Source organism: Crocuta crocuta, unplaced genomic scaffold, assembly GCF_008692635.1.
Source record: "Crocuta crocuta isolate KB4526 unplaced genomic scaffold, BGI_CrCroc_1.0 scaffold330, whole genome shotgun sequence".
In the NCBI taxonomy this organism is placed as follows: Eukaryota; Metazoa; Chordata; class Mammalia; order Carnivora; family Hyaenidae; genus Crocuta; species Crocuta crocuta.
Genome location: NW_027530521.1, coordinates 948,150 through 971,818, shown reverse-complemented (window position 1 = coordinate 971,818; position 23,669 = coordinate 948,150). Strand labels below are relative to the sequence as shown.

Below are 23,669 nucleotides of genomic sequence, written 5' to 3'. Positions count from 1 at the left end.
ATGAAGGAGCTTGATCCAAGGCAGTTCCATCTGTAACGTTCTGCAGGGTTTTTACTACCACATTAAGGTTTGGGCTAGGAATTTAGAGTGTTTAGTTCATGACTCGGGGGAAGGCATTAGATCTCTTGATATTCAACCTCCCAAAACGAAGCTCTCTTTTTATCTCTTGATATGTAATCCTGTGTGTGAGACTGAATCAGCTTGGGTGGGTGGGTTTCCATTCTGTCTGTCTGACCAGCCTCTGACTCTGTCTGTCTTTCTCTCCTGCTTACATTGCATCTGGGGTAGAATTGTGGAACAAGCACCAGGAAGTGAAAAAGCAAAAAGCTTTGGAAAAACAGAGTAAGGAACAAATGCCCCTTCCTGTTCCCAAATCTCCCATACCTGCCAACTCCCCAGGCCCAGTTGGGGCAGGCTCCCTTTGTCAGCCCCACCCCAAATTTGCTCTTGGGGGGATATTTGGAATGAAAGCAGGTAGGTGGCATGTGGTTCACAGGTATGTGACTTGTAGGCTGCTTCTTCCCCCACCCCCACCCCCCTCCTAGCAATCAGGCTGTAATCAGGGTGTCTATCGAGTAAAGTCCCTTAGACCTTGGTTCTCTGTTGCTTCAGAGTTGGTGGGGAGAATGTTCGCCTATTTCAGTGCCCCTCATTGGCTGAGATCTCCCTCACCCATTAGAAGGCCTGTGGGCACAGTTGGCAGAGATGGTTGCTGTCCCTCCGTGTTGAGTCTGTAGCTTCCCAGCTCTCTCTGGTGGCTTGCCTAGGCACGCTTTCTTGCTTTCTGTCATTCTGTCCTTCTGCCATACCATTGTGGGTGGGTGGGGAAAAATGACAGTGTGTTGTTTTGTTTTTTTTAATCTCAAATGTAGAAGCTGTAGGGTTGGGGTAGGCCGTGTCCACAGAAACAGCTGGTGTTTCTGTATCTCATCGGGCCTGTCCTTTTCTACCCCCTTAGACACGTTTGCCAGGGAAGCACCGAGTGGCCTGGGGACCCATAACCGGTCTCACACAGCAGAGAAGTTCTGACTCTGAGTGCAGTGGAATGTGGTTTAGACAATTTGTGGAGCTTTCTGTTTTAGAATTGACTTGCTCAGAATTTTCTCAGGTTGTGAAGATGGCTGCAGAGCCCCTTGAGACCAGGTTTAATTTGTCCCACTTGGTTCTTAAGGCATCTGGGGACTTCTTCCAATGGGGCCTGAGGTGGGGGCAGTCCCTGGGAAGGTGACTGGGACACGCCGAACCGGTCTGGGACCAGGCTGTGCTGCTGTCCCCCTCCCTTTGCCAGCCTGCCCCTTGCGTGTGTGCACTGGGTGACAGAGGTCTTCCCCTACCCAGGGCCTGAAGTAATCAAACCTGTCTTTGACCTCGGTGAGACAGAGGAGAAAAAGTCCCAGATCAGCGCGGACAGTGGCGTGAGCCTGACATCTGGTTCCCAGGTTTGTGACGACCTTGTTAAGAATTGTGAGCATTAAATTTGCTCTCTCAGAATACTTTTTTAAGTTAAAAAAAAAAAAAAAAGACAACCTCAAAACAATATGCACACCCAGCGTTAGGGGAATGATGAAATAAGCATAATAAATCCATGTACCGTGATATTAACATCTATTGAAGACTGTTTTCAAAAATTTAGCGACATGGGAAAGTGCTTTACAAAGCTACATGTAGTATGGTCCCCATTTTGTTTTTAAAATGTATGTAGAAAAGACTGAAAGGAAATATACTGAAACCTTAACAGTGGTTAATGTCAGTGGTCGATTTATGGCCTATTTTTGTCTCTTTGTTTTTTCTCGTATTTTCTGTAGTGAGCATATATTTTTTTAGTGTTTATTACTTTTTATTATGTAAGTCATGTATATTTTATATTCAGGAAAAAAGTAAATTTCTCATGACCTGTTTAGGGATGGTAATTAGGTTGGGGGTGGGGAGAAGGAAGAAGATACAGTATTTCTTAGAGAAACCAAGAGTAAATGGGACACCCCCCTCTAATGTGCCTGAGCCCCCATGTCGTTTCAGAGGACTGATCCAGACTCTGTCATTGGTGTGAGTCCAGCTGTTATGATCCGAAGCTCAAGTCAGGACTCTGAAGTTAGCACCGTGGTAGGGGAACACCACATTGGCATCTTGGTGGGTGGGGTGTGAGCTCCCCTCTGGAAAAGGGGGCTGCTTTCTCCTTTGGAGGCTTTTGGTCTCATGTCAGCTTGGTTCTTATGGTGGAGATGTTCACCTGTCCTAGGTTTGTGTGCGTGGGATCAGACCCTGAGATTTCACCCAGGGCACCTCATCTTGTAAAGAAGGTACTTTCAGAGGCTGTCTGACACACCTTTGAAGTTCAGTGCCTTTTTTTATGGCAGTAGAGAGCTCTAACAGTGGGGCGTTTCTGGGAACCTTTCCCTGGGGAGTCTCCCTTACTACCTTTTTTCCTTTCCAGGTAAGTAATAGCTCTGGAGAGACCCTTGGAGCAGACAGTGACCTGAGCAGCAACGCAGGTGATGGACCAGGTGGTGAGGGCAGCGCGCACTTGGCCAGCTCTCGGGGCACTTTGTCTGATAGTGAAATTGAGACCAACTCTGCTACCAGCACCATCTTTGTGAGTTTTGTTTACTTACAAAAGGAGATCAGCTCTTTCATGGGAGGGCAATGGGTTAGAAAAGAATGAAAAGTTGGGGCAATTAGAAGGAAAAGAGCACGTAAGGAATGGATAGTCCTGATATGTTTGGCTTCAAAGAATAATGTTTCTCAAATCTTTTTTCAGAGTTATTTGACTCCCTGATCTGGGGCTTTTAGGACCCTCTCAAGATATCACTGAGAAGTTGGGCTCCCCTCCCAGTCAGATAAGGGCCTCAAATCCTAAGTAGCAATAATCCCCACATTTACAGTAGACAAGGTGATAGGTACTTTGTGGCAACATCAGGGCAATTATAGCTCTCACTCTGTACCAATCTGCCTGTTGCTCTGGAATAGTTTGGTTTTATCTGGTCACTGCTCTATTTATATAGCACTTTAAAATACCATTTTATTTTATTTATATTTTATTTTAGTATATTTCTTTTTTTTTTAATGTTTATTTTCGAGAGAGAGAGAATGTGCACAGAAGCAAGGGAGGAGCAGAGAGGGAGACAGAGAATCCCAAGCAGGCTCCATGCTGTCAGCACAGAGCCCGACATGGTGCTTGAACCCACAAGCTGTGAGCTCCCATGACGTGAGCCGAAATCAAGAGTCAGACACTAACCAACTGAGCCACCCAGTTGCCCCTATTTTAGTATATTTTTTATAGTTATTTGATGTTTCCATTCATTAATGAATATCTATTAAGTGATTCACTAAGTGCTATATTCTGTACTAAAGAAAGAGGAATGACTAAGGCATGATTCTCACTCTCAAAGAAGTTTGCAATTCACTGTTTCCATGACTAATCTCTTCTGACAGGTGAGGGGAACAAAGCCTTAGGAGAAAAAGAACTTGCCCTACATCATGTAAAAAGCCAGCGATCAGTTGGAATTAAATTAATTCTGTTTACTTCTTGCCTTTAGACACCCTACTTTTTGGTATATACATGCCTCTTTAGGCAGCACTAAGCACTCTGATACACTTGCCACACCACTTTATTGGTGTCAAGAATGGATATTCTCTATGAGTTTATAGGTCCTTATCTTTGGTCTGTGGGGAGAATGGAAGATGAAATTTAAATGCAGTCAAATATTTAACACTGGTGATCATTCCCACCCTCGGGGCTTCCTGTTGTATGTGTTTCTAATAGAGCAGGTGACATCCCTGAGTGAAGGTGGCAGATGGGATGGAGAGTCAGCAAAGTCATTGAAGTTAATGGACCTTAACTTTCCTTGAGTCTAAATAGACCATTTTAATGAGAGTATTTTAAATCCTTCCTGTGTGCCTCCATTCTGGAAGTGAAGATAGATAATATGGGGTAGTAGTCTTGCACGAAACCATTCAGCTGTGTGCTGCCTTTCCGAGCACCTTCCAGGGACAAATTCTTACTTGTTCTATGCTGGTGGGCAAGGGCTGTTTTTGTACAGCTGAGTTGCTGAGAGCAATTACCTAAATTTCTTGGCTCAAAAAAGGCTAAACAGCAAGAAATAAATTGGATTAAGTCAGTATGGTACATTGAACAAAGAATTGGTCTATGAATCTGGAGACTGGCATCTAGACACACTAATTAGGTATTGCCTAATAACCTTTGATCGGTTGCTTCTCTGCTTATGCTGTTGCAGGAGTTGTGAAATGGGCATGAAACCTACCTCTTACCCAGTTGAAAATCTTTTTTGAATGATTAGAAAGTCTACTATTGCAGAGGTGGCAGATAAAGTTAGGGATATTTCTAAGGGGCAGATACTTCTAAGACACAGTAGGAAAGAGAAAATTAACATTTACTAATACCATGTGCCAAGCCTTATTCAGTGTTTTATATATTTTTTTCTAATTTAATTCCTATAAAGTCCTGTGAGGTACATGATACATAACCTTCCTTTTATAAATGAGGAAAATGAGACTCAGAGAATGTAAGTTTTATGCCTAAAGTCACACAGCTAGTAAGAGACAGCCATCTGAACCTTGGTCAGTTTGACTTCAAAACCAGTGTTCTTTCTACTGCATCATGCTGCTTCAGAGAATTTGCTTTTTTTTTTTTTTTTTTAAGAGTAAATGGTCTTATAGAGACTTAACAGTAAAGATAAGCAAAATGAAAACATGATTGCAACTTTTAGGAGGCAGTAACAGAAAACAGTATTATCAGATTGACTTCTGTTCAAATCCTTGGGGCAAGCAGAGTAGCAAAAGTGGGACTTCTGGAGTCTGTGTTGGCTAATGAAAAGTAACAGGTGTGTGAGCATCTTAGTGAGCTGATGGCTTACTTTGCCCTAGCCATCGGTACCTCGGACAGCTGACCAGTCACCTCTTCTTTGTAGGGGAAAGCCCACAGCTTGAAGCCAAGTGTCAAGGAGAAGCTGGTGGGCAGCCCAGTTCGCTCTTCTGAAGATGTAAGCCAGCGAGTCTATCTCTACGAGGGACTCCTAGGTGAGAAACAGACTGGGAAGGCCTCTTGCACTGGAAGAAAGCTGGACTCAGCTGGGGAAGAGGGTAGCGCTGAATAACTGGCTGCTTAGCTTTGAGCCGATCTCAGGGCTGAGGTTAGAGGGCGTTTTTATATCTGAAGCAGGCGACTCACTGGGTCTGCAAGTAGCAGTAGGTGAGCTCTAGAAAAGACTGGATTTTGGTATTAATCAACAGCCTCTGTCTTTCTGTCTGTCTGTCTTTCCTTTCTTGCTACCATGGTCCTTCCTGCTCACAAATTGGCAGGAAGGGACAAAGGATCGATGTGGGACCAGTTAGAGGATGCGGCTATGGAGACCTTTTCTATAAGTAACCACCTTTCTCTGTGTGCTGTGTGCATCCCTCCTCCTCGGGAGGGGTGGGGCCTCACTTGGAGGAGCTGGGGCTCATGGCAGAATGTTAGTTCGGGGGTGGAGAGGCTTACGTTTCCTTTGTCCTAGAATTTGTCCCTTCTATCTGGAGTTTACTCTGTACTTGGGTTTGGCAGCTATATGTTTGGCAGCTTTATATGTTAAATAAGCCCCTAGAAAAATTCTATTCTACACAGGCAAAGAACGTTCTACTTTATGGGACCAAATGCAGTTCTGGGAAGATGCATTCCTAGATGCCGTGATGTTGGAGAGAGAAGGGATGGGTATGGACCAGGGTCCCCAGGAAATGATCGACAGGTATGAGATTTAGCAAATGCTTGGGAAATGCAAATTCAGCCTCTTCTGAGTTAGTTCTGTGGTCTCCCATCTGAGGTCTGACTTGTCCCTGGTCCCCTGCTTAGGTACCTGTCCCTGGGAGAACATGACCGGAAGCGTCTGGAGGATGATGAAGATCGTTTGCTGGCCACGCTTTTGCACAACCTCATCTCCTACATGCTGCTGATGAAGGTAATGCCAATTTTGCTTGTGCCCAGCTACTGCTGATGCCAGAAGGGCAAGGCTTTTTCCTATGGCCTAGATTCTGGGACATTTGGGAAGTTCTCCGAGCATCTTACTAGGGCTCTCTTCCTCACTGAGAGTTTGAGGTCTAGCTCACACTTGATCTGTTTGTCTGAAGCTGCCAGTCTGTTGTGCTAAGCAGTGTTTTATAAAGATGATTGGTGGTTCTATATCATTTGTTTATTTTCGATTTTAAATGGTTTTCCTTTGCTAGTAATTCTAGGATGCCAGTAGAGCTCCCCAAAGAATACAATGAATTAAAAAATATTTTCTTAAGTATTAGTTTCTAAAACATTAGAAAGAATAGTCAGAATTCATTAAAAAATTTTTTTATAGTTTTTATTTATTTCTGAGAGAGAGAGAGACCACGTGAGCAGGAGAGGGTCAGAGAGACGGAGATACAGAATCTGAGGCAGGCTCCAGGCTCTCAGCTGGCTGTCAGCACAGAGCCCGATGAGGGGCTGAAACCCACAAACTGTGAGATCATGACCTGAGCCAAAGTCGGACATTTAACCGACTGAGCCACCCAGGCACCCCTAGAATTCATTTTTTTTAGCACTAGCCCTTTATCATATAGAATTTTTCATAGATGTAAAAAGAGTTGCTCGTTAAAAAATTAATGGTATGTTCTAGTTTGACCTGGTTTTACTTGGTTGTTACAGCTGTGGAAGAAGTATGTTACCAAATAGAGGAGTCTTGCTTTGAAACGGAAACATGAGTTTGGGGTTGGTGGGTAGAAGAGGGTTGTTTTGAGAATGAGCCCCTGGGTTTCTCCTCCTCCTGTTCTCCCCTCCTAAATATGAAGGGATGGGTTGATCAGATGCAGAGAACAAGAACACCCTAAAGGCCGACTTAGTTTGTTTCATTTTCTGCTGGAAGGTTCACTCCATTCTGTTGAGCCCGGGGTACCAGTTAACTGTGCTTGGGAAAGAGTGATGACCCCGAACCCTGGGGGCGTGTCTCTGTTACAACTGAGCCAGAATGTCACTACTCTGAGGCATCATTTCTGAACTATTCTCCGAGGAGCCCCAGGGGGTTTCAGGGCCCCTTTGGGGGTGAACATTATGGCGTTGGCTGGGGATAGGGCGGAAGTGTCTTCTTGAACCCTGTCCGCTTGAACCAGACCTGCTCTAAAACCTACTTCTCTGCAGAAGCCACTCTGCAGAACCAAGGTTTTCCTTCCCAGCCTGTGGGCAAAACAGACGGTTGAATATTTTCTCTGAATAGTGTTGTGGACTCCAAATTGTCTCATATGGTCGGAAACTTGCTTGTACGTTCCCTCTACCTCATTTGCAAGAGGAGATCTCTCATTAAGATCCTGTTTTGGCTTTCCAGGTAAATAAGAATGACATCCGGAAGAAGGTGAGGCGCCTGATGGGAAAGTCCCATATTGGGCTTGTGTACAGCCAGCAAATCAATGAAGTGCTTGATCAGCTGGCAAATCTGGTAAGCATGGCCAGGCAGTTGCTTAGGCTCCCTTCCCACTGCACTTGTCACCTCCCAGGCTTGGGCCTTGTCACCCGGTGCACAGGCTTCCCCACGGATCATTTCTTGACTTGTATGTTTTCAGAAAACCGAGTCTTAAAAATTGGGTTTTGTGGAGTGCCTGGGTGACCCAGTTGATTACACATCTGACTTCAGCTCAGGTCATGATCTCACAGTTCATGGGTTCGAGCCCCGCATCAGTCTCTGTGCTGACTGCTCAGAGCCTGGAGCCTGCTTCCAATTCTGTGTCTCCCTCTCTCTCTGCCTCTTCCCTATTTGCACTCTGTCTCTCTCTCTCTCTCTCAAAAATAAATAAACATTAAAAAAATTTTAAATAAATAAATAAATGAAATAAAAATAGGGTTTTGAGTCTAGATGAGGGTTTAGTCTTTCTGTTCTGTGATAGGATTCTCTGTCTTACAATCATCCTCATGCAGCCATTGCAACATGTGGTCCGTGGACTCCTGAGGATCCATTGGCTGAAAAACTACTTTCATAATAATACTAAAATGTTGTTGGCTTTTTTTGCCAGGGTGACATTGTACTGATGGTACAGTCATAGGTACAACTGTGGAGACCTTCACACCGTGAGGCAGTGGCTCTAAACCATGCTGGTAGCCATGGGAGTGCCCTCTCAGTTTAAAAACAGAGAGAAAGGAAAATAGTTTCACTTATGTGTATTCTTGATGAAAGAGTTAAAATTCATTAATTTTGTTAAATCTCATCTTTGATTATACATCTTTTTAATATTTTATGTGACAGAATGAGGAATATACAGAAAGCGTTTGTGCTGCAAACCAAAATATGATGGTTGTTTCAAGGAAAAGCAATTTGTGACAGTTTGAGTTACAAGATGCACTATGAGCTTCGGTAATGGGACGTCATTTTTACTTGAAAGAATGACTAACCTTGGTTATTCAGAGTTGGGTATTTATTTGGGAGACTTTTAAGCTTGAGTCTTCCTGATATTTAAAGGTTTTTCTAGTGAGATTGATATTTTTTAATAAGATTTTTTAAAACTCTGTTTTTAATGTGTATTTGTTTTTGAGAGAAAGAGTGCGCATGAGCAGGGAAGGGGCAGCGAGAGAGAGGGAGACATAGAATCTGAAGCAGGCTCCAGGTTCTAATCTGTTAGCACAGAGCCCGATGAAGGGCTCGAACCCATGAACCACAAGATCATGACCTGACCCGAAGGCGGACACTTAACTCACTGAGCCACCCAGGCACCCCAGATTTCTTTTTTTTTTTTTGAGAGACTGCAAGGTGGGGAGAAAGAGAATCTTAAGCAGGCTCTGAGCTCAGCACAGAGCCTGACGTAGGGCTTGATTCCATGACCCTGGTTCACAACCTGAGCCAAAATCAAGAGTTGGACACTCAAACAATTGAGCCATCCAGGCACCCCAATGAGATTGATGATATTAATGAATGTGATATTTTATATTTCTGTAATGAAATGTGTCGATATTTGGAAAAAGCTGCATAACTGAAACCAGTATTTTCCAAAAGATCACTGTGTGGAATTTGTGTTACAAATTCAAGTATGAGTAAAGATCCACTCAAAATGTAAGGCAGAAAAAGGGATTTAATATAACAAAGTACAGAATGTTCAGGGGCACCTGGGTGGCTCAGTTGGTTGAGCATCCAACTCTTTTTTTCTTTTTCTATTAATTTATTTTCAAGGTAGTTAACATACAGTGTAGTGTTGGCTTCAGGAGAAGAACCCAGTGATTTATCTCTTACATCCTGGTGCTCATCCTGAAAAGTGCTCATCCTGGTTACCTGGTGCTCATCCTGAAAAGTGCCCTATTTAATGCCCATCACCCATTTAACCCCCCACCTCCCATCCAGGAACCCTCAGTTTGTTCTCTGTATTTAAGAGTCTCTTATGGTTTACCTCCCTCTCTGTTTTTATTTTATTTTTCCATTCCTTTCCCTATGTTCATCTGTTGAGTTTCTCAAACTCCACATATGAGTGAAATCGTATGATATCTGTCTTACTCTGACTGATTTATTTCACTCAGTATAATACCCTCCAGTTCCATCCACACTGGTGCACATGGCAAGATGTCATTCTTTGTCATCACCAAATAATACTCCATTGTATATATACCACATCTTCTTTATCCATTTATCAGTTGATGAGCATCCAACTCTTGATTTTGTGATCCCAGGATTGTGGGATTGAGCTCCATGTTGAGCTCCATGCTCAGCGTGGAACCTGAGATTCTCTCTCTCCCCCTCTGCCCATCTCTCCCACGTACATTCTCACTGTCTCACTCTAAAATTAAAAAAAAAAAAAGGGGGGGGCGCCTGGGTGGCTCAGTCAGTTGAGCATCCAACTTCAGCTCAGGTCATGATCTCATGGTTCGTGGGTTCGAGCCCCACATTGGGCTCTGTGCTGACAGCTAGCTCAGAGCCGGGAGCCTGCTTCTGATTCTGTGTCTCCCTGTCTCTCCAACCCTCCCCTGCTCACGCTGTCTCTCTCTCTCTCAGAAATAAATAAAAACATTTAAAAAATTTAAATTAAGTTAAAAAAATACTCCTCCCTTTTCCAAATACATATTTCTGAGACCAGATTTTCTTTATATACCTCAACCAAAGCAACATGTCACAGTAGATTGAATGCAGGAGCAGATATAAGAATCCAGCCATTTTTTAAAGCCAAAAATTAAAGAGATGTGCAAAAATGTAAAAACAGTGGCAGTCGTCTCATTTCTGGGTGAGGGGGGGAATATGGTTGTTATTTTTTAAAGTTATTTATATAACCATGTAACGGATGTATTATCAATGAATGATAAATCACTTTAGAATGAAATAATATATTTTTTTTCAGTTTTAACTACTAGTATGGTAAATATCTATAAATATAACTCACGTAAACATAAGCTTTTGGGGATCGTCAATAATTTTTGAGAGATATAGGAGTCCTAAAACAAAAAAGTTTGAGACCATGTCCCTGGTAGCCTATAGCCAGCAGATGGCACTGTGCTGATAGAAATGTAATTGCTGAAGGGGGGGGGAGCGGAATTCTTGGCCCAGAGAGCTCTGTGAGAGAGATGTATGGATGTCTCTAACAGATCTCTTTTTGCTCAGAATGGACGTGACCTCTCAATCCGGTCCAGTGGCAGCCGGCACATGAAGAAGCAGACATTTGTGGTACACGCGGGGACAGACACAAATGGAGATATCTTCTTCATGGAGGTAAGTGCTAGTTCACGCTAGTTCAGATGTCTCAAAGGAACATTTGGGAGTCACAAAGAACTCCTAGAACTGATGCCAGAATATTTCTCTCACTTATCTCATTCATCTTCGTGATCCATTTATGATTAAATTGTTGGGCTTTTATGCAAATGACATAATAGATGATTCCCCATCATTTCTTTTGTTGAACAGATGATGTAGTCACATTATTCATAAGTCAAGACAACTAAAATGGTGGGCCTGGGGAAGGCTTGTTCTCTGTCTTATTCCCTTCCTCTCAATTCCCATCCACTTCGCCCCTCCCTCCTGGAGGTCACTACTTTTATTGGTTTCCTTTGTTTCTTCAAGTGGTATTTGATACAAACACAATAAAATACAAACATCCGGGCTTAATTTTCTTCTTTCTTACAGAAAGGTAGTGCATCGTATCCGCTGATCTGTACCTTGCTTTTCTCATTGAACATACCCTGGAGGTCTCCATGTCAGTACAAACAGAGGGTTCTCATGGGGGTTTTCTTAGTTGAAGAAGATTTGACATACAATGTTCTATTAGTTACAGGTGTACAGCACAGAGATTCGACAGTTCTGTACATTGTGCTCACCTCTCACCTTGATAAGTGTACTCACCATCTGTCACTGTACGTTATTACAGTGTTACCGACTCTATTTCCTCTGGTTCTCTTTCTTTTTACCGTGTCATAGTCCACGGTGTGACTGTACCATAGTTGATTTAACCAGCCAATATATATGTACCCTTGCTTTTCTTCCACGTTCGCACTGTTACTAATAGTGCTGCTGTGCGTGATGCCGCACCTACTTCCTTTCACACACGGGCGGGTTCTCTAAGGACTCTCAGAGTGGCATCACTGAACCAGAGGAAAAATGCATTAATGATTTTGTTGCTATGCCTCTGAAGTATCTCTTAACATATAATAGTTCCCTTCCCGCTTTGCCACTTATTCTGTTGAAGAATGTGCTGTATGGAGTATCTCACATTCGAGATTTTTTGCCGATTACATCTGATTGCATCTCTTTGGTGTTAACAGGTTTCTCCATCACTTGTATTTTTTATAAACTAGTAGTCCAATCTAGAGGTTTGATGAGTTTCAGGTTCAGTATTTTGGCAAGAATACTTGGTAGGTGGCGCTGTATATTGCCGGTTGCCCCATATGGTCATCTGTCCTGGTGATCAGTGGGTTTAGATGTGGGCAGCCTGATCTATCCGCTGTGAAGTTCCTCATGAGTCCTCTGAGTTTGCATATGTCTTTCTTGCCATGCAGATTTTTTTACTTTTATGTAGTTGAATTAATCAACTATAATTTTTAGTAGTTTAATACTATTAATTTTTAATAGTTTCTGGATTTTGAGTCAGAGGTAGAAAAACCTTCCGTGGGACACCTGGGTGGCACAGTTGGTTGAACATTGGACTTCAGCTTAGGTCATGATCTCACGGTATGTGAGTTCGAACCCCACAGCAGGCTCTGTGCTGACGGCTCAGAGCCCATTTCAGATCCTCTGTCTTCCTCTCTCGCTGCCCCTCCCCTGCTTGTGCTCTCTCAAAAATAAATAAACATTAATTTTTTTAAATGTTTTATTTTTTTCTGAGAAAGAGAGAGAGAGACAGCATGAGCAGGGGAGGGTCAGAGAGGGAGGCAAAGAATCTGAAGCAGGCTCCAGGCTCTGAGCTAGCTGTCAGCACAGAGCCCGACACGGGGCTCGAACCCACAAACCATGAGATCATGACCTGAGCTGAAGTCAGACGCTTAATCGACTGAGTCATCCAGGCGCCCCTCAAAAATAAATAAACATTAAAAAAGAAAGAAAGAACAAAAAAACCTTCCTTACTCCAGGATTGTAAAGGCCGTTGGCTATGTTTTATTTCTGTATTTTTAATTTTAAAATGAATCTCTTCTACATAATTGTAGGACAAAGTACAACTCCTATATAAAGTAGTGAAATTAACTAATTTTTACAAGTATTGTTTCCTTTTGGTTTAGTTGAGATTGATTTTCAAATCCACAGCTTTTGGAACAAGTAGTTTATCAAACATGAGGCAGGGGTTCTGCCATGAGGCAGGAACATGCGGGTTGGTATAGCTGAGAAGGGGAGTTATTTTCATGTCACCATGAAGCTTTTAGAATTTGGCTAGGTGTCTCCTCAAGCTGAGGGCTGACTTAGGACAGCTGCATCACGTAGAGATGGCAGGTGATTCTCACCCTTTCCTTTTCCTTTGAAAAAATAAATCCAGAATATTCCTTGAAGTATAGGACTAACTCTCACCATCATACAAGGGAGCCTTATACCAAGTCCCTGGAATATGGAATGAACTTATCACCTCCTAGATTCCTCTCCCTTAAAGTGTCAGATAAGACTGTCCCCCACTCAGTCACCCACTACAGTCAGCTTACTAATTTAACCTTTCTCATCTCTGCACAGCCTATTGGCTGCGTGATCTCTCAGAGAGCAATTTGCAAAGACTTTTTTTTTTAATGTTTTATTTTTTGAGAGAGAGAGAGAGAGCTTGAGCAGGGGAGGGTCAGAGAGAGAGGGAGACACAGAATCCGAAACAGCCTCCAGGCTCTGAGCTGGCTGTCAGCACAGAGCCTGATGCGGGGCTCGAACCCACGAACCATGAGATCATGATCTGACCCGAAGTCGGACGCTTAACCGACTGAGCCACCCAGGCGCCCCTGCAAAGACTTTTTAAAAATCCTCTGTATTACCCTTTTTTTTTTAAATTACAGAAGCAGAACAGTATGTGCTGTGAAAGTTTCAAACCATGTAGAAGTAAGTGAAATAGAAAGTAAAAGTTCCCTTCACTTCCTTCCAGTACTATGTCTCAGAAGTAACCAGTGTCAAAGAGTTTGGGGTGATTTTTAAACATGCATATTTCTATAAATACAATTTAGTTATATGTAATTTTGTTTTAGTGTTTACAAAAGTAGCATCAAACTACAAATATTGTTACATAACTTGATCTTTTTCACTTAATTTATGGCTGACATCTTTTCATGTCTACATATTATACAGATGTCTTTGTTTTTCCTTTTTTTTCTTTTTTCTTCTCTTTCTCTTTTTTAACTTTATTTATTTGAGAGATAGAGTGTGCACACACAAGAGGGGAAGAGGCAGAGAAAGAGAAAATCCTAAGCAGACTCCAAGCTGACAGTGCGTGGAGTCTGACGTGGGGCTTGAACCCACAATCTGTAAGATCAGGACTGGAGTCAAAATCACAAGTCAGACGCTTAACTGACTGAGCCACCCAAGGGCTCCTCTTTTTTCTTTTTCCTTCTCTCCCCTCCCTTCCTCCTCCTTTTCTTCTCTTCTCTTCTCTTCTCTTCTCTTCTCTTCTTTTCACTAAGTAAGCTTTATACCCAGTGTGGGACTCGAACTCACAACCTTGAGATTAAGAGTTGTATGCTTCACTGACTGAGCCAGCCATGTGCCCTTGTCTCTGTTTTTTAATGGATGCTTAGCTATCAAGTGTTATGTGGATGTATACCATGAGTTATTCAACTAGTCCTTCCCACTTAAAAAAAAATAATGCTTAATTCAATATACTTGACTGTATGTCTTTGCACACTCACATGAGAACTTCTACAGACTAGATTCTTAGTGTGAAATTTCTGGATCAAGCTTGTATACATTTAAATTTTTTATAGGGATGCCTGGGTGGCTCAGTCGGTTAAGTGTCCAACTTTGAGTCAGGTCACATTCTTGTGGTTCATGAGTACGAGCCCCATGTCACGCTCTGTACTAACAGCTCACAGCCTGGAGCCTGCTGCGGATTCCTTGTCCCCCTCTCTCTCTGCCCCTCCCCTACTTGCACTCTGTCTCTCTGTCTGTCTCAAAAATAAATAAATAAAGACTTAAAAAAATTTGTTTAATAAATAAAAATTTTATAGAGTCTGCCAAATTGCCATCCCAAACACTATACCAGTTTACACCTCCACCAGCAGCATAGGCGAGTAAGATACATTATGAACGTAATCTTTCGAACCTAGAAATCCAATGTTCTTCTAAATACCTGTCCTGCTCCTCTCTTTGATGTGGTGTTCTTAAAGGATTATGGGAAATGGGGATAGTTGTCTTCATTTTTCACCTGGAGTCAGACTGGGACCAGAACTCAAGTTTCTAATTTCTACTCAACTGCTTTATGACCTTTTTCTTTTTTTATTTTTAAACACTCTTTTTTTTTTGTAGTTTATTTTGAGAGAGAGAAAGAGCACACGGGGGAGAGGCAGAGATAAAGGGGGAGAGAGAGAGTCCTAAGCAGGCTCCACACTATCAGCACAGAGGCTGATGTAGGGCTTGAACTCACCAACTATGAGATCATGACCTGAGCCGAAATCAAGAGCTGGAAGCCCCTATGATCTTTTTCTTCATAAGGCTTTTTGAGCCTCAGTAACGCTTCCATAGTAGGTTAAACCTGGTGGTACTGTGCGTTCCTTTTTCATCCACTTAATATTTATGGGATGCATATGCCTGGTACTCTGGGTATGGGGTGACAGCAGCGGATAAGGGAGACATCATTTCTCTTGCCCTTACAGGGTTGACAAGCCGTCAGGGAAGTCAGCTAATGAAACAAACAGTGTCATAAAGTATGATGAGCATTATGAGAGAAGATGCTTAGAGGAATAGGCAGTATGGGAAAACATAACAGAGGGTCTAGGAGACATGGACCACCCCTCAGAAGTCACCTTTAGCTTAGACTTAGAAGAAGTAGGAATGAATGGCTAGAGCGGGGGAGGGGGAGAGTTGCAGGGCGTTTGACACGGAATGGATAGGAGCCAGTGGTGCAGCGAGAGGGAAGAGGAGCCTTGCATCACCCCTTCATGTCTGGCTTGGGCAGCCGGGTGAATGGTGACCCCATATACTCAACTAGGGGACGCAGAAGGAGGACTGACCCAGGAGGAGATGCTGACTCCAGATTTGGACATGATGCGACTGAGGTGCTGCCTGTGAGCCATCCAGAAGAGAGAGGTTCAGGGACTCAAGAAGGCAGTCTCGTGTGGAGAAAGATTTGAGAATATAGGGTCATAATAGTCATTGTTACATTTCTTATGTTGTAATTATAGTGTTGTTATAGCATCCAACTCTAGAGCACTTCCTATGTGCCTGGCTTTGTTCTAAGAAGTCTGTGCACTTTAACATATTTAGTCTTCACATGAGGAAACGTGGATGCAAGCTAAATTCTTCAAGCTGACGCAGCTAAGGAATGGGACAGCCGGAAACCTAATGCAGTCAGATCTTAGAAGAGGGAGAATGTTGAACAAGAATAGAATGTGAAGGAAGACTTTGCCTTTTAATTGATATCTCCCTCAGTTGTATAATATTTTTTGCAATAAGCATTGCCCATGTGTCACTTGTATGATTAATTATTTAAAAGACTTATGCAGAGGGGCTCCTGGGTGGCTCAGTCAGGTTAAGTGTCTGACTTCAGCTCAGGTCATGATCTCACAGTTCGTGGGTTCGAGCCCCATGTCAGGCTCTGCTGATAGCCTGGAGCCTGCTTCAGATTCTATGTCTCCTTCTCTCTCTACTCCTCCCCCATTTGTGCTCTGTCTCTGTCTTTCTTTTAAAAATAAGTAAACATAAACAGAAAGAAACAAATGAATAAAATAAAATATGCAGAACTAGGGTCATGCCAGTATTAGAAAATGCATTGCTTCCTTTTTTTTCTCTTTGGTTAAGTCTGCCACAATCCTCTGCCTTTGCGCTCGTCAACATAGATGATTCCTAAGGTTGAAACATGGTAGTATGAGATATTCTCTTAAGCCTAGAACATCTAAGAGGTAATAAACGTTGGTTGAAGTGTACATTGAAACTCTGATTGAACCTCCTTCCTTGCTCACAGGCAACTCAGTGGTTCCTTTTCTTCCAGTAAACCTTCTAGTGCACAGTTCAGTGTTTGTGTCTCCACCAAAGGAGGACTGAACAGAAGGCAGAAAACCTGACAGGGGGGATGCTCCCAGGACCAGCCGTCCCGACCTTTCCCTGGGGGAACCAGGGTAGTGCAGCCTGGGCTGAAGCAGACTCCCAGAGACAAGGGCCACTGACCTGCTCTGTGCACTCTTGCAGGTGTGCGATGACTGTGTGGTCTTGCGCAGTAACATTGGGACGGTGTATGAGCGCTGGTGGTACGAGAAGCTCATCAACATGACCTACTGTCCCAAGACCAAGGTGTTGTGCTTGTGGCGGAGAAATGGCTCTGAGACTCAGCTCAACAAATTCTATACTAAGAAGGTACCCATGAGCTCTCTTTGGGCTGGAGGTGGGCGCTGAGGGCCAAAGTGTGGAGTTTCTTGCAGGGAAGTTAAAAGTCCACAGTCCGTGTCTAGAGCCCCACTTTTGCCTCTGGCTGTTGGGTGGGATACATGAAGCTGTGTCTGGCGCCCTGGCAATGGCCCAGGCCCTTGGCAGCCATTAGAGAGCAGAGCAGGGGGGCTCTGGAGGGCTCGGATGACGAGACTGTTCTCTCCCGGGTGCTGCAGTGTCGGGAGCTGTACTACTGCGTGAAGGACAGCATGGAGCGAGCTGCAGCCCGACAGCAAAGCATCAAACCCGGTGAGAAGAGAAAGATTCCCTGAGCAAGTGCCCTCTGTTTATTTTTATCCATCCTTCTGAGTGTCAGAGGCCTGACAAGGAAGTCAGGCGTGGGGTTCCCCACCTCCCCAGTTAGCTGATAACCTCCTCCCCCCACACAGGCCCTGAACTAGGTGGCGAGTTCCCTGTGCAGGACATGAAGACTGGTGAGGGTGGCTTGCTGCAGGTCACCCTAGAAGGGATCAATCTCAAGTTCATGCACAACCAGGTAGGTGCCAGTGGCAGCACAGGCTTCCTAGCCCTGTTCCATCTGCTGTAAGGCTCTGGGTCCGGGTCCCGGTGCTTTCCCAGTGAGCCTGAGGGCCTTTGGGACCAGTGGGAGGGATTGGAGCAGTTGGACCAGAGAGAGAAATCAGAGGGAGGGCACAGTGACGTTGGTGACCACCTCGAAGCTGCAAGGGGGGGGCTCTGTGGGGGGCTGGGAAAGAGAGGGAGCCTTGTTGGCTAGGCTGCCTCCGTCCATTAGACTCAGCACAGTGTGAGTGGGAGCGTCTCACTTGGCCCTTCTTCGCACAGTGTCTGCCTTCCCTTATTCCCAGGGTGTGCTTTTGCTTGGTGGTTTTGCTTTGAGAGTCTAGACCAGCTGATCTCCTCGCGTGTTGCTGGTGTGTGTGACGCTTGCATGTGTGTGTGTGTGTGTGTGTGTGTGTGTGTGTGTGTGAGAGAGAGAGAGAGAGAGAGAGAGAGAGCAGCTTGTGTCTATCCTATCTGGAGTATGTGTGTTTATTTGCCCAGTTCTCCTGCTGATTCTTCTTCCTGTTCTTTTCGTGCCTCTGAGTGTCCCCACTCTGCCCCCTGCTCCGCAGGCCCCACGCCCCTTCCTTTGACTGGGGAGCACATCACAGTACATCTTTCTCTCATTGTGATTCACTGTAGGAGCTGACTTTTTTCTCTCTTGGTCTTTTAACGCAGTGATACTTTTTCTCTCAGTGGACATTCCTTAAGCTAATTCCTTTCTGAGGCCAGCGCATCATCCCAGGTCCGTTCCCAGTTCTGACTCTTCACACAAGTGCCTTCCCTGCCCCTTCCCTGACGTACTGGTTCCTCTCCTTGAGGTTCTGAGCCAGGTCCGAATGTGTGAAGCTCCACAGGCCCTGGTCAGGCAGCAGATACTCAGGGGAGGTGACCATCTGGGCTCTGTGGCTTTCTTCCTCCGTTGCCATTTTAGTTCTCCTTCTCTTAGGGCTCTAACTGGGCAGCTTTGGTGTGATGGGCAGCAGCTGCTCAGGCAGTGTGCTGTCAGCAGCCATTTACTGTCAGGCACGTTAACATATTAAATCATATACTTGAGACCTTAGGGTCAGCCCAAAGAGACGTTTACTCACGTACTTTTCTGGAACATGAAGGTGCCAGCACTTCTTGGGGAAGCAGGCTTCTGACTGCATTTAGAGCCTTCCCCTGATGCCTCACCTTCCAAAGAAGAGATCTTGTTAAACAACAGCCAGATGCCCTCTTCTGGGTACGACCGTCAGCAGAGCCCCTCTGGGCCAACCTAACGTCTAAGCATTAACACCGCATGTGCAAGCTGGTCTGTAGTTTAAGGGTTTTCCCTAGAAGAGAGATCCTGCCTGTAGAGGGAGTCAGACCCTGACTGATAACAAGATAATGGCCCTGGGGTCCGTCTTCCACCACCTAACAATCCTTCGGAGTTGAGGAAGCATTGGACCCTCTGGGAGAGTCCGACCGAGTTGGGTAATAAGTGGGTCTTTGGAGTCCGGATGTGCTTGGATTCAGAGCCTAGCTTCAGTACTCATGGGCAGATAAACTTTCTGATCCTGTGTCCTCGTCTTGAAAATGAGGGTACTGCTGCATGCTGGGCCACATAGGTGTAAGGATCACAAATAGTATTTGTGGAACTCCTAGTGGCTGCTCCTAAGAGGTAGCTGTTATTATATCACCATGTACTTCTGAGGAGAGCCTGGATTTTGTTTCAAGGAAGATACCAACACCTCCCACCCCAAGGACAATCTGAGGGAAGCTTTGCGCCCGTGCCAGCCCTCTGCGCCGGAGGAGGATGCATGGAAGGGTAGAGAGCTGATGGGCTGAGCGGGGAGACCCCTGGGGCACCGTGTTCTCCGAGCGCTGCCCTGGGCAGAGGGTATGGGCGGGCAGCCCAGGACAGCAGAGGGGCCTTCGGGTTGGGTTTGACCATTAAAACTAACGCCTTCATTTCTCTCCCATGCTTTCTCCTCCGGCCAGGAGCGGAAGGTACACGCCCTTTCTGCTGTCTTCGCTTCTTAGCGCTTTTGAGTTGTGTGTGTGTGGATTCTTCGGTCCCCCCTTTGGGAACTAGGTCTTCTGTGTGTGGGCGGGGCTAGAGCTGGGAGAGTGGGCTCTGTGGGGCAGGGGGAGGGCCTCTGGGCCTTACCCCGCCCTCCCTCCCTCTCTTGCAGGTTTTCATAGAGCTGAATCACATTAAAAAGTGCAATACAGTTCGAGGCGTCTTTGTCCTGGAGGAATTTGGTAATTACACTATTTTGCTCTTAGGTCTGGACTCACATGGCAGTAACTCAAACCTCGGAGCTCCAGAGGAGGGACTAGAGGCAGAGAGAAGAACCACCTCTGCAGAGAGGTCAGGAGGATTAGGAGTGATAGGGAAGAAAAGGGAACCTGAGATGAGCGAAGGGAAGGAGGAAGAAGGAAAAGAGAGACGGCAGCTGTTAGGGAACGGGTCCCAGAAGAGCCAGTGGCCTTAGACAGGCTTAGAGTTCAGAGACGCTCCTACAAAGGCTCAGCGAGCTGGTGCCACCTTCCCTTCCTTGGCCAGCTGGTGATCAGAAAGTTCTGGGGCAGAGCAGACGGGCAGTTTCCAAGCTCTGCTGTGTTCGTGTCGCCTGCCGCAATTCTCCGGCCAGCCCAGTGCTCCGTGTAGCCAGCCGGTGCCGCTCTGGTGTCCGCCAAGCCTCTGTGCTGGAGGACGGCATGGGGTGGACCCGGCAGACTCACTCCGGAGGGCAGAGAGCCTCTGGGCCTCGAAGGCAGGCAGGGCAGTTGTAGCTGGAGGCTGGCAGCCGGCCTCCCTGCAGCCAGGCGCTGAGGGCTGGTGTAGTGGGTTCTCACCCTGGGGCTTTGAGTTCCTGCTGTGTTTGTGCTTCATTCTTTTGTGCCCCTCATCGCTGCTATGAAAACCTTCGTTCTCCAGCAGGTAAAGTGACCTCGGCTCGTGCTGCCTCCCCCAGGCCCCTGCCTGGGCCCTGTTGTGGGTGGGGTGGGCTCCCTTCAAGCAGGCCAGCTGCTCACATTGCCACTTGTCTCATCCCTTTCCTCCCCACCCTCTTCCTCTCAGCCCCTCCCCACCCCACCCCCTCGTGCTGGCTCACTGGTTCTGAGTTTTCTCCCACGTGTGCTCCCTTCTCTCTTCTGCCAGAGAGATATTTAGGGGAATCTTTCAACTCAGAAGGAGGACCTGGGCATCTTGCTCTACCTATGATGAGTTTATTCCCCGTTAACCCTGGGTCCCCCTGAATTCTACCTCCCAGGGTCAGAAGAAGGTGTGGCCAACTCTCCTACCTTTTCTGGCCCCCAGGGGGATGCCATGCCCCTCTGCTCCCATCTCCAGGGGCCCCCCCGGTGGGGGGGGGGGCTTACTCCTTCCTCTGGCCGAGCAGAACCCCTGCATGGCTGGGGCAGGGGTGACTCTTAGTCTCGCATTCCGGGCTGTGGACATGTGTGTATTTTGCCTGATGCTCCCTGTCCCCCCCTCCCCGGGTGCTGTACTCGCCTGTCTTCTGCTCGGTGTGTCTGCTCCAGAGCCCTCTGACGCTCTCCCTCACACAGGCAGGCCTGGGCCTCTCCTACCACTCAGGGAAGGAAACTTGCAGGTCTGGTGGGTTTAGTATCATGCGCTTCTTCATCCAGCCCAAGGACCCTCTGTGTAGAGGCTGGGAGTACAGGGAACCCTGCTTAACGCGAACAGTCTCGGGCTGGTACCAGGGATGAGTTCTCGGGCATCTCAGCACGGTGAGGCGCAGGCGAGAGACGACTCTCCTCACCCAGCCACTGTGTGGGAACCACCCCCCCGCAGCTCCGCAGGGCCCTGGACAGTAGCAGAGAGCGGGCCGGTGAAAGGCCAGCCTGCGCCCATGCTGAGGCTCTCCAAGTGGGTGGAGTCACAGCCCAGCACAGGGTAGCCACAGCAGGCCTCAGAGGTCTGGCTGAGGAGTCTGGGGCAGCGGCCTCTCATCCAGCGGCAGCTGGGCAGAGGCTGTCGGGGCCTAAGCTGCCGCAGCCACCGGCACATGCCACACAGTGGGGAAGGGGACCCCGGTGCCGGGCGCTGCCGCCTGCGGGAGCCTGGCACTACCGCTCTTAGTTTTGAACTTTCTGTTTTGTCTCTTGCCCGTCCGGTTTTAGTTCCTGAAATTAAAGAAGTGGTGAGCCACAAGTACAAGACACCGATGGTGAGTGTGCCAGCCAACCCCGGCAGGCCGGGCTGCGCAGGGCTCCCCGGGGACCTTCAGACAGGAGTAGGGCGGGCCCTCTGAGAGCATGGGGGAAGGGAACGGTTTGAGAGCCGAGTTTGGTCGAGACGCCACAGGCTGCGCTGAAGCCGAAACGAGTCTTCGGCCCTGGGAGAGACACGCACGTACAGGTCCCCTCTCCCACCAGCCAGCTGTGCGCCCTGAGCCCGGCGCGAGGGCAGAGTTTCCTGCTCGGCAGACCTCCACGTGTGGTGATGTTGGAATCTCGGGAACTTGATCCGCCTGCTTTTCTCTCCCCTCTAGGCCCATGAGATCTGCTACTCTGTGTTGTGTCTCTTCTCGTATGTGGCCGCGGTCCGTAGCAGTGAGGAAGATCTCAGGACCCCACCCCGGCCCGTCTCGAGCTGACGGGAGGGGTCGAGAGCCCCCCACCCCCTGGTCCGGGGGATGTGCTTGCGTCTTCTGCTCGCAGGCGCCCCGAGCCGCGCGCGTGTCCTCTGCAAGCCCCTAGCCGTGGCTTAGTTGGTTCAGAGTTATGTGTCCCGGCGTGTCTTAGTGTCTGTCACAGGGCTCAGCTGGTTTCCTCCACCTGCTCCCTCTCCACTCCCGGGAGACCAGCCTGCTGTCCCCTCAGGGCTCAAGAGTGATGTCTGTCTGTCTTTTGGCCGGTGGCTTATAAGAGCTCTGAGTACAGCGTGAGCCCCCCCGTGCGTGTCCCTGAGACATTTGTGTCGTGGTTCCTTGTCCTTGGTGTTATGACCCTCCAGTGCAAGACTCTGGCTGTCCATCCTCTCTGACCGGCGTGACTAGGTGCCGGGTGAAGTCCCACTCGGTGCAGAGTGAGGGGAGCTTGAGGCCTGTCCTCCCCGAGAAGAGGTGGGCAGGGAGAGGCCTGGAGAGTCACGGGGCAGCAGAGTGAGTGGCAGCCTCCCTCCTTCCTGACGCGTTTCCCAGGCTGGTAGCTGCCGCCTGCCGTGGCCTCCCACCGCGGTGGAGCCGCACTGAGGGGCTCCTCCTCGCTGAGCTGCAGTTTCCCTAAGGTCTGCTTTACCTTCGGCATAAGAGAGCAGAGTGGCTGGGCTGGGAGCCCAGGGACCACTGGCTGCCATGCCCAGGAACCGGGGAGGGGAGAGCCGAGCTCAGTGTGCACATCCGTGTCTGCAGGCGGCGTCTCCTGGCGCTGGGTGCCAGAAGGGAGGGTTGGCCTGGGAGTGGGCAAGCCATGATTGTACATATTTCAGCTCTACATTATTTATAGAAAATGTACAGATGTGTGAATGTGAAATAAACGTCCTTAACTCTCCTTGGGCTCCTGACCGCCTTGTATTTAAAGAGGCCCCCTCTCTGCCCAGGCCCTGAGGAAGGCCGGCCCTGGACTCTACAGAGGCATCTCAGGCCTGGGAGGAGGGAGAGGAGATCATGCGCATCGGAGGCCTGGAGGCCCGGCATGCTGAAGCCCCAGCCTCTCACCCTGCTTCCAGGAAGAGGCTGTGGGAGGGACTTCCTGCCCTATGCCCCCACCCCTCACCTCCCAACCCGCCAACCCCCAGAGGGCTGCCCTGCTAAGAACTGGTCCCTGGAGGAAGCAGCCAAACTGGGCTTAGACACTTGAGCAGAGAGAAATTCATTTAGCAGTGAAAGAAAAACCAGGGCCCCCCTTTCCCCTCACAGGTGCGGTCCAGAGAGGTGGGGTGATGCAGGGCTGGAGCCCCAGGGTCGGGGCTCTTGGGCTGGGTAGAAGTCTAAGAGAAGCAACCCTAGGACCAGGCTTCCTGGATTTTTTTTTTCTATGCTGTGGACAATCCTCTGGCGCTTCCTGTACAGGAAAGACCATATTCTGTTAGGGCCCCTCTGAGACCTGCTGGCTTCTTCCTCCCAAAAGTAGACTGATGATTGGACTTAGGTTCCCCATGGGGGAAGGAAGAGCAGAGGAGGCCCCTGGTTCCCAGTGTCTTGC

General features: G+C 47.3%; 1 protein-coding gene across 50 annotated transcripts in view; it reads left to right on the top strand.

The window, feature by feature from the left end:
- The window catches only part of MADD (MAP kinase activating death domain), a 41,212-nt gene extending 18,197 nt beyond the window's left edge, over window positions 1-23,015 (top strand). For 4 of the 50 annotated variants that reach the window (XM_077767335.1, XM_077767326.1, XM_077767319.1 and 1 more), the window contains 16 exons: window positions 289-342; window positions 1,339-1,439; window positions 2,017-2,088; window positions 2,432-2,590; window positions 4,926-5,034; window positions 5,317-5,379; window positions 5,618-5,738; window positions 5,843-5,948; window positions 7,335-7,445; window positions 10,578-10,685; window positions 16,767-16,931; window positions 17,180-17,252; window positions 17,393-17,499; window positions 19,685-19,754; window positions 21,645-21,691; window positions 22,016-23,015. In XM_077767335.1, the coding sequence (XP_077623461.1) occupies window positions 289-342; window positions 1,339-1,439; window positions 2,017-2,088; window positions 2,432-2,590; window positions 4,926-5,034; window positions 5,317-5,379; window positions 5,618-5,738; window positions 5,843-5,948; window positions 7,335-7,445; window positions 10,578-10,685; window positions 16,767-16,931; window positions 17,180-17,252; window positions 17,393-17,499; window positions 19,685-19,754; window positions 21,645-21,691; window positions 22,016-22,120 (1,571 nt within the window). In that variant the 3' untranslated portion in view covers window positions 22,121-23,015. Of the gene's footprint in view, window positions 1-288; window positions 343-1,338; window positions 1,440-2,016; window positions 2,101-2,431; window positions 2,591-4,925; window positions 5,035-5,316; window positions 5,380-5,617; window positions 5,739-5,842; window positions 5,949-7,334; window positions 7,446-10,577; window positions 10,686-16,766; window positions 16,932-17,179; window positions 17,253-17,392; window positions 17,500-19,684; window positions 19,755-21,644; window positions 21,692-22,015 lie in introns of all 50 variants that reach the window. The other 46 variants (XM_077767341.1, XM_077767333.1, XM_077767323.1 and 43 more) reach the window with 16 other exon arrangements.
- Window positions 23,016-23,669: the final 654 nt, after the last annotated feature.